General features: G+C 42.0%; 1 protein-coding gene across 1 annotated transcript in view; it reads left to right on the top strand.

Moving 5' to 3' along the window:
• Positions 1-3,893: 3,893 nt before the first annotated feature.
• LOC106807959 (metal transporter CNNM4-like) overlaps positions 3,894-10,614 on the top strand; it is a 19,763-nt gene continuing 13,042 nt past the window's right edge. The window contains exons 1-4 of the mRNA XM_014810485.1: positions 3,894-4,997; positions 7,935-7,938; positions 8,125-8,130; positions 8,634-8,825. Of these exons, the coding sequence (XP_014665971.1) occupies positions 3,900-4,997; positions 7,935-7,938; positions 8,125-8,130; positions 8,634-8,825 (1,300 nt within the window). The 5' untranslated portion in view covers positions 3,894-3,899. The remainder of the gene's footprint in view (positions 4,998-7,934; positions 7,939-8,124; positions 8,131-8,633; positions 8,826-10,614) is intronic.

The following is a 10,614-nucleotide window of genomic DNA, read 5'->3' as shown; positions in this document are numbered from 1 at the left end:
CTTACGCGTTACCGCTTTTTGCTTTTTTAGTACAAACAGTTTGTAAAACCGTACTTTCGTTTGGTCTTAGCAAGAGCGTATTAAGCTAATTTTTGCAGTAATCTTCAGTGGAAATCAGTCACGTCGAACTCCATCAAAGTAGACGAGAATCGGAAATATATTTTAGAGCGGTGCAGCAGCGACTAGTCATTTTTTTCTGTATACGCAACTTGACAACATAATAACAGGAGTGAATAATAAACTCGATTCGCAAACATGTTTGTTTAACGCTGCCACATGCCGCTTGGAAAACGAACAAAACTTGTGACGTGGAGTCAGCGGATGACTATTTCAATAGCTATATCCTTCCCTTCTAACTTCTAAAAATGTATAGATGGCCTAAAAATCATATTATCAAGAATGCTAACAAGTATACTCGGAGATATTTCATTTATAAGTATTATCCGCTCTTGACACTATCAGGTCAGAAGATGTTTAGGACAGGAATGTATAGCGACAAAAAGTTTGCGCGGGGTCGAACCCGACATAGGAAAAGGCAACAAGAAAGAAGTATACACTTCTAGGAGTTGTTGGAATAGTTTTATTCTATTAAAATTATACATCCCTACATCGATACAACATCGTCTAATTAAATGACGTCTTAATAATCCACCTCTTATGAAGCCGGAGTCTAATTTACTAAATCACATATAGACATATAGCTCCGTATGTTTTATTGCTATATCTTAGCCAGGACCTTCCCTTCACCCAGGACACGCTGTATCTTCTGTGCGTTGCGACGGGAAACGTCAAATCTACATGTGGTTGAATGCAAAAGAAAATTCAGTGTGTGTTCATCGTTGACAATACAGTATACTAGAATTCGGATTGAAGTCATAGTTATTCAATGCTGTCCGATTGATCTCTTCTTGTGCTTAGTCAGATATAATTATCTGATTATTATATTTACAGGCGCGGATTTAGACCGGTTTCCAGAAACCGGTCACAGGCTGGGTATCTTCAGAATTGACCCTCAAAATTCACCAGAATGCACCAAATATAGCCTAATTTTTTTTTTTTCCCGGACCCCCCTAGCTGTGACTAGAACTATGGAAACTGGTCATCCAAACCCTCTGGATCCGCCTCTGATTTATCTGCATTAGGTATTATAACTGAGCCGATCTAAGCTTCAGCAGAGATATGCAGAGATAAGCGAGATCGCTGTCTCGCATACCGGACAACGCGGGGGTGCAGAACTAAAAGAACCGAACACTGAACCTCAGGCCCGTAGAGAAGCGGGTGCGACGGGTGCGCCCCCCCCCCACAGGCTGCGGAGGTCCACTTTTTTGCAGAAAAAATCTATTTTGAAGTTTAAAAATTTGAGAAATGTCCACGTTTTGAGTTTCGCTTTTGGCTGCATATGTTTTCATTTCATACTGCCTTCAAAACGCCCGAAATGCAGTCTCAGACAACCTAATTTTCAAAATGTATCGGGGGGCATGCCCCCGGACCCCCCTAGAGACTGGCGCCTCCGGCGCTCGTTAGGTCCGTATACGCGTTTGATCGCACCCTCCCGTAAAAAAAACCTGCCTACGGGCCTGACAGCGGCCCTAGCGGGTGGTTGTGTCACTTTGCGTGTGCGAGCACACACGTGCATGCGTGCGTGTATATGCGTTAATCAGTGCGTACGCACGTGCATGAGTGTGCGTCAATGTAAGTGAGCGAAGGAGAGAAAGAGAGAGAAGAGAGAGCGCGCGCGCACTGTGTGTAATAAATGGTATATATCACATTAAATACATTGAGAAATTGCGTTAGTTAACAAAGCAGTTGGAATAATAAATTAAACTACAGAAGATATCATACAAGATGGTTCAGCGTGTAGACATAACCGTTTTAATACCGTTTAAGCTGTGCCAGCGTAAGCAAGAAAGTCCAAACGTGTGCATGGGCACGAAGTGCCCTAGCTCCACGGCAGCATAGAGGTAACGTATTGCGTGACCAGACGAATTGAGCAATATTCCCCCACATATAATCAAGAGCTCTCTTACGTACTATTATCATATATTCCCTTTCTACTTTACAAATGCTTAATTTTTGCTTGCGCTTTCCTTAACTTTTTTTCCCATTCCAAAGAAGCAATGCGGAAAGCAATTGTGCACAGAATAACTTTTTAATAACAAATTTAAAAATACTTGGAATACAAGTTCAACAACAATATAACTAATCGTCTTAGGGTTAGACATGTAGCCTATAAGCAAGCAGAACACACATATAAATATACAATGATCAATATACAATATAAATATGTGAGCTTGTCAAATTTTTGTGTATTTATCGCTGGTATTTATCTAAAATCTTGAATTAAAAATTGAAAAAACAAAATTGAACTTCGTATTTTAGTGCTACATTATAAGCCTCGTCTACACGACGAACCTTAACTCGAGTTAAGCTAACTCGAGTTAGCGATTATGTAGCGTCTACACGACGAACCTTAACTCGAGTTAAGCTAACTCGAGTTAGCGATTATGTAGCGTCTATACGACGAACCTTAACTCGAGTTAGCGATTATGCAGCGTCTACACGACAACACCCGATAGCGATTATTGCCGATTTATTATGCATGCGTGCGTGCGTGTGCACGTATACGTGCGTGCGTGCATGCGTGCGTGCGTGCGTGCGTACGTACACGTGCGTTCGTGCGTGCGTACGTACACGTGCGTTCGTGCGTGCGTGCATGCGTGCACGAGTGCGTACATGTGCGTGCATGTGTGCGTGCGTGCATGTGCACGTACACGTGCGTGCATGAGTGTGTGCGTGCGTGTGCAAGTACACGTGCGTGCGTGCGCGCGTGCGCAGGTACGTGTGCACGTGCGTGCATGCGTGAGTGCGTACATGTGCGTGCATGTGTGCGTGCGTGCGTGCGTGTGCACGTACACGTGCGTGCATGCGTTCGTGCGTGCATGTGCACATAAACGTGCGTGCGTGCGCGCCTGTGCAGGTACACGTTCGTGCGTGCGTGCGTGCGTGCGTGCGTGCGCGCGTGTGCATGTGCACGTAGGCGTGCGTGCATGCGTGTGCACGTGCACGTGCGTGCGTGTGCACGTACACGTGCGTGCGTGTGTGCATGAGTGTGTGCGTGCGTGTGCAAGTACGCGTGCGTGCGTGTGTACGTACGTCGTACTAGTGCTGCCGCCTATCGTGGAGGTTAAGCTAACTCGTGGAGGTTAAGCTATTCTCTCTCTAGCTAGCTGATATTCTCTCTCTAGCTGATCGCTGATCTATGGCTGTTCGGAGCGAGTGTGAGAGTGATGCAGACTCAGCGGGGCTCCTTAGCGTGATTACGCGGGCACTCTAGGCAATGCTCATATTCGGGGGAAGGGAGGGGCGTTTACACGGGCCTTAACGCGAGTTAAGGTAACTCGAGTTAACGCTAACTCGAGTTAAGGCCCCGTGTAGACGCTTAACTCGAGTTAAGGTTCGTCGTGTAGACGTAGCTTATATATGCCAATCTCTGCATCTTTACGCGTATGCGCGTACCACTAATCTGTATGTAACAACTGTTATTATATGAAGAGCTAATAATATACAATATTATGTATAATAATACATAATTATGTGTTATTAGCCCTATTGCTTATATACGACTCGCATGCGTGTACAGCTAGAGCACACGCGCTACTAACGCGGTTCGGCGCTACATCAGATCAAGGAGCTAAATATAACAGTTATATTTAGCTCCTTGCATCAGATAAGCCAAACTTCACGACAGATGGCGCTCTCGCTCATGGGCTCAATCTACGTTTCCTGAGTGTACGAAGTAAAGTAACGCATAGTAGCCAGTGATAGTACTAGTAGCATGCAGTTTGCAGATAAGCTTGCTGTTCATTTGATCGAATTACCCATAAACCAATGCAAGGAATATGGCGGCTCGTGTTGTGTTCTGTAAATGTTTTGTCCTGCTAATGAACGTTTATTTTGTATGCGTAAAATCACAGAATTTAGCTGTAAACGGTGCTGTTATTCGCGGAGTTCGTGCAGAAAGCACGGAGAGGAGTGAAGTTATTGATGGAATGTTAGTGATCGAGGTAGACAACTGGATAGATCTGCGCTTTATCGGCGACGGCTTCAGTGAAAACACGAGCATAAGTTTTACGGCTACGGGAAAGGAGAGAAACAGTGGTTGCGATGATTTGAGTCGAACTAGTGCGTTCTCATTCAACACGAGTACATTAACAGACACGTCCGCTGTAGCTCGAGTAAAGCTAGAGCGTCACAGATTTTCATTAGATGCTGTAATCTACGTTTGCGTCAGAGAAGTGCAGATTGTTCCAGATAAAAATGGAACGGAAAGTGTTTATGTTCGTTGGATTCATCAAGGCAGTGATCCATGGATAGTTTTCAAGTTGAAACCGGCATATGCCGAGACGACACTGTTGCCTGTGCCAGTCCAGATCATTGTTTTGATAGTGCTCTTGGGGTTGTCTGGGATGTTCAGTGGACTAAATCTTGGGTTGATGGCCCTCGATAAAACTGAGCTGGCTATAGTGGAGAATTGTGGCTCGGAGACAGAGAAGCAATATGCGAAGAAAATTCGCCCAGTGCGAGCAAATGGGAACTATCTTCTCTGCACACTCCTTCTTGGAAATGTTCTCGTGAACTCCACACTGACGATTTTGCTCGATGATTTGACTTCTGGTCTCATAGCCGTTATTGGCTCAACATTTGCCATCGTAATATTTGGCGAAATTGTTCCACAAGCTATATGCTGTCGACACGGCCTGGCTGTTGGCGCCCACACTCTGTGGTTGACTAAGGCGTTTATGGTGCTTACAGGCCCCCTATCATATCCAATCAGCAAGTTATTGGATGTGCTGCTTGGAGACGAGATAGGAGTCGTATACAACCGAACAAAATTGCTTGAGTTGTTAAAAGTAACTCATGAGCATCATGACATAGAGAATGAGGAAGTTAGAATAATATCTGGTGCACTGCACTTGACAACAAAGACAGTGAAAGACGTACGTGTAGCCTGTGGCATCTCTGCGCCTCTATCATTTTCATGTCTACTTATGTCTACTTGGTTATCCTTCCAAGTTCCATACTCTTCTTCCTCGCTTGTTCTATTGTCTTTTCGCTCCCTCGCCATTTTCCTTCCCTTTCTTTCTTCTCCTCTCATTCTACCTTTAATGCCATCTTTCTGACTGTCTCTTTTTCTCTCCCTCCCCCCTTCCCCTTCCCCTTCCCCTCCTCCTCTCCTCTCCCTCTTTCTCGCTCTCTCTCTCTCGTTGTAGATCTGATATTCTCAGTCTCTTTAATTTTTCTTTTTACATGCTATCACTCATTCTCTCGATATTTTCTGCTGTCTCTTCTAATCTCTTGGAACTAACTTCATATTTGTAACCCTTCCCATTTTTAGCTCACATTGACATCGTCAAGATGAGCTATTGCCTATTGCCATGGGGTGTCGTTCGTCGTACGTCCATCTGTTCATCAACATTTAGCTACGGTCAACGATAACTTGAGACCCGTTTGACCCACATGTTTCAAATTGCATACAGTTGTTACTCCTATGGGAGGCATTTGAACGTCCTATTTTGGAGCACGCCAGTCGACCTACTTTTGAGCCACGCCCACTTTTTGGCAAAAATGGAAATGGCCATAAGTCAGTTCAGGTTCAACAGATTTTACTCATTTTTGGTATGTGAATGAATAAGTACTGGCCCCAAAACATATCACAGGGGTTTTGATATTTCTTAAAAATTATGCAAATTAGGTAAATTTTTAGCAGTTTCACTATGCTTTTCAGTGTCTGCCTATTCTTGGGGAGAAGGTGTGTCGCGTATCAAAACCTCTAAGGCAACCAATTTTAACATACTTGCACATCTCAGGCAGATGAGTTGTGTAACAAACCTTTGTCTTTGTGACTTATTTAACTTTACCTACCTTCTACGTCTTTACAAAGATATTTCATTCATACTAGATCACGGGGGATACATGTAGTTGGCAACAACTGCCCTTTCCAGTTATATAACTGGTATTGCTTATAAATTTTGCTTTTTAAAATTCGAGCTTATTTCATCGAACAATGTGCTATGGATTTACATTTTACACTTTATTAGGGGTTATTGTCGGTGATCTTTACAGCAGAAAATTGGTTCTGTAAGAAATATCTTGTTTAACTGAGGTCCTGTCCCGTTTATCTGAGTGAAATAACATGCGTAAGGATTGTTTTCTAAGGACGTACGTCGTATAAGTGATCCGAGGCTCGATAAAATGGGGATCACTATACTAATATAATGTTGTTGTTTTTGCGATAGCAGTCGCATAATGTAATGTTTGTATGTTTCATATGAATACAATCCTCTATGGATTGTAGTTAAGATTTCTTTAGGATTTTCTCCAGTAGAAGGCATTGCTGTTGATTTCAATTAAAGAAGCGGGGCTTTTCTTAGACAAAGGACAGCAAGGTTTCGGGTGTCGCGGGAGTAATTGGCGTTTTGTTGCGATATGTGGAGAATATAAAGGTAAATATGATTAAGGTGTATTAATGTTATCTAGTCGTGTAATAGCTTGATTATGTACTTTGTATGTTCAGAGACGCTGGTTTCTGTGGCTATGATTAGAAATAGGTTAATCACTGTGGTTTGAAGCGAGAGTAGTAGCATAGAAAGCCGCTGAGATCAATGATGAATATGTTAATCAAGATTGTTGAAGAATGTGGTTTTTATGATGTTGTGTTAGATTATTAGCTTGTGGTAATTCGAAGTCAGGAATCCTGTGGTGTATTGATATGTATGTATCAGTGTTGTAGTCGAGTCCGCACCCCCCGAGGCCGAGTCCGAGTCCGCGCCACCCGAGTCCGAGTCCGAGTCCAAGTCCGAGTCCAGTTTTGATTAAAAAAAAAGGGAAAAAATCGGAAAAAGAGAAAAAATCGGGAAAAGAAAAAAAAGGGGAAAAAATCTCAACAGTGCATCGTAGACATTCGAAAGTGTATAGCGACGTTTCACGTGACGTCATAGATCGGGTCACGTGTATTTGTTATGTAGTGTGGTTGGCAGAAGCGAAGCGTGCTGCTTGACATTTACAGATGAATGACCACATGTTCTGATAGAAAGCGCTGTTTATGTAGTGCACGTACACGTGCGTGCTGCGTGCGTGCGTGTGCATGTACACGTGCGTGCGTGCGTGTCCCGCCCGCTGGACCCCGGCTATTTTCAGCTGAAAACACAAATTGTCATTCCCATCCCTGCCTATCTGAACATTTAGAGAAAGGAAACATGGTGTAGAGACAGGGTGTGGATGATGGGATCCGATCTATGATTGGATCCGGATGATAACATCCATGATGGGATCTGTAATGGGATCCGGAGGATGGCATCCATGATGGGATCCGGTTGATGGGATCCATCATGAGATCCATGATTGGATCCAGATGATGGGATCCATGATGGGATTGAGATGATGGGATCCATGATTGGATCCAGATGATGGGATCCATGATTGTATCCAGATGATGGGATCCATGATTGGATCCAGATGATAGGATCCATTATTGAATCCGGGTGATGGGATCCATGATGGGATTTGGATGATGGGATCCATGAGACGTGATAATCACGTGGTATTGATGTTGACCTATGTAAGCAAATCTACTTCAAAATGCAAATCAGTGCACATATTGGCGAAAATAATGATGTACGAGTATTCTTAGACATGTTTGCTGTACTGTATACACTTGGTGTTATGCAAGGTGTACTGGTAAGCTATAGAACAGTCAAGTAAATATGAGAATGATTGGGACTGTTCATCGGTGTACATTCACTGCACTCTCAGTATTCTCACAAACAATAGTCGAATCTTTCTCACGAATTTCACTCTTGAAATATAATGATTATTGTCTTATATACGCTGTTGCATCACAGTGTAATAGACAGGCGTTTGATTCACATCATCAGCAAGGTATTTCTGGATATGTTGCTGTCAACTAATAACTCTAATGTAAAGAAGAGTAAGAATGGTATATTGGCAACTGGTTGAAGTAGAGCGACGTGCAGTGCGAGTTCACTTTATCCAGCACGCTTATCAGACACTTTTACTATATATCTTACATATCATGCGAGATAATATGTTGTGTTATGTACTTAGGTACCGGTACATATGCACTTGTTGTGTAGACACTTCAACAAGTAATCAAATCACGAAGCAAGTTGCTAAACGTCGTATAATTGTATCCCCCGCGGCGAAGTCGGCGGGGATACTATCGTTTCATGTCTGTCCCGCCGCCGCCGCCGCAGACACTTTCCCTTCCGCTCTATAACTCGACCCCTAATTGACCTAGCGTGACCAAACATAGTCTACTTACACATCTTGGGGAGAAGGTGCGCAGCGTACCAAAACCAGGTCACTACGACCTTTATTTGACCTTCAGACACTTTCCCTTCCGCTCTATAACTCGACCCCTAATTGACCTAGCGTGACCAAACATAGTCTACTTACACATCTTGGGGAGATCACGGGGGATACATGTAGTTGGCGACAACTGCCCTTTCTAGTTGGTTTTGGTATTGAGGGCGGTAGCATATATGGTACTATAGTAGATGACGTGTCACAGTGATCTGCCGAGTGTGTATAAACTGTGTTTGCTTGTACTTCAGGCTACACCCGTGTACCTATTTATGATGGAGATCGGACGAACATTGTTGCAATTTTGAACATCAAGGATCTGGCTTTTGTTGATCCCGACGACAACACTCCACTGCAGACCGTCTGCAAGTTTTATCAGCATCCAATCGCAAACGTGTTTGGCGATACGAGCCTTGCACTCATGTTGGATGAGTTTAAAAAAGGTATGATAGATAACGACTTAATGTAATCATTTCTCGAATGCATCCAAAATCTGAAAACATGCACATAGTCTCACCTATTAGTGGATAGGCTTCTTTTTATAGAAACCTGAAAATTACTAAGGATTTATGCTGTTATTTATAGTATATGAAATAGCATATAACATGCCTGAATAATATTGTAACTATTGCTGTGTAAATAATGCCACAAACACAAGTGCATCTAATTCTGACTAAGGCGCCTCTGATTCTCTGACATAAGTGGTTATAGACTGGTACTCCATATCTATTAATTTATGCAAGTTTTATTATGAAATGTAGAGACCAGAGACCAGTTTGTAACTTTTTCTTGCAAGATGCAGGAATCGTGTGACGTCAACAAGTAACTAACAACAAAGAAATTTCAATTGTTGCATATATTGGTGAAAGTAATGATGTACGAATGTTTTATTACATGTCAGCATTACTGTAGGCTTTTGCTGTCACGCAAGCAATACCGACAAGTACCACAATGGTCCTGAAAATATATGAAGTACTGACTTTAAAATTATGATCTCTCAAATAAAATCGAAATATTAATACAATATTAGATGTCGACAAATTAGGCCCCACCTTTTAGCAGACATATTACCGGTTACCCCAGCATAAAAAGTGTGCTGAGTTTGTGCTGTTACAGGGCAAAAACAGCAAATAAATAGCAAACTTGCACCTGCATTTTTGAAATTTTCACAAATGAAATATGAAAATTCTGCCCCAAAATAAGTTCACCTGTTACATGACGTAAATTGCCTTTGACTGGCTGGCACCCTATCCAGGGATGGGAATCTTTTGTCTGCCTACGGTCACCGATAACTCGAGAACCGTTTGACCCACATGTTTCAAATTGCATACAGTTGTTACTCTTATGGGAGAGATTTGAACGTCCTATTTTAGAGCACACCAGTCGACCTACTTTCGAGCCACGCTCACTTTTTGGCAAAAATAAAAATGGCCATCTAGATTCATTCGATTTTGTTAAATTTACCTACCTACCTACCTAATCATACCTACGTGTAATATTGTGTTTTAGATTCTTTGTTACAGTAATTTGACTGGAACAGTTTATTGCTTTTATTTGCGCGATAATCGAAAACCAAAATGGCGATCATTTAGGAGTAGCACCATCTCTCGCCCAGATTTCGCATCAGAACGAACCCTGAAATAAAACACTGAAATTTCTATTTATCGTATAAAACGGGTAGTAAGGACATTTGATCACATTTCGGTCCGTCATAAATGAAACGCTTACCAAATTTTAAATATCATCTCCCTCTTCTATCACACACAACTGTGACACAAGGTGGCTATAGTGTCATTGACACTTTCATTTATATTACCAAGTTATTCCATGAGTGCTTCCCAGTATAATCATCTCATCATTCTTCCATTCACCCATGTTTAGTTTCGTTCTCCAGAATCCAAAGATATTTAAACAACAAGTGCTGTTCAGGCATAATTTTTTACCTTTTTATGGTATTATTTTTGCAGGTCTAACAAACTCAGGAAAATGTGTACTAATTTGCAATAACATTAGTATGTTAATGAACTTCTTGTGTTTACACTTGTATTTCGCATACTGAAGTTGTATTTGTACTCACTAATTATTGACTTTCAGATTATGACCAAGATTGAAGATGTCTTTATGATCCCATATGATGCAAAGTTGAACTTTGATACAATGTCAGAAATCATGAAACATGGTATGATATTCTCTGCTATATTAATGTACCTGTATCTCATCTAATATCTTGCT

Source organism: Priapulus caudatus, unplaced genomic scaffold (genome assembly GCF_000485595.1).
Source record: "Priapulus caudatus unplaced genomic scaffold, Priapulus_caudatus-5.0.1 Scaffold245, whole genome shotgun sequence".
In the NCBI taxonomy this organism is placed as follows: Eukaryota; Metazoa; Priapulida; class Priapulimorpha; order Priapulimorphida; family Priapulidae; genus Priapulus; species Priapulus caudatus.
The sequence above is the reverse complement of the archived record's forward strand: the minus strand, read 5'-3'. Positions and strand labels throughout refer to the sequence as shown.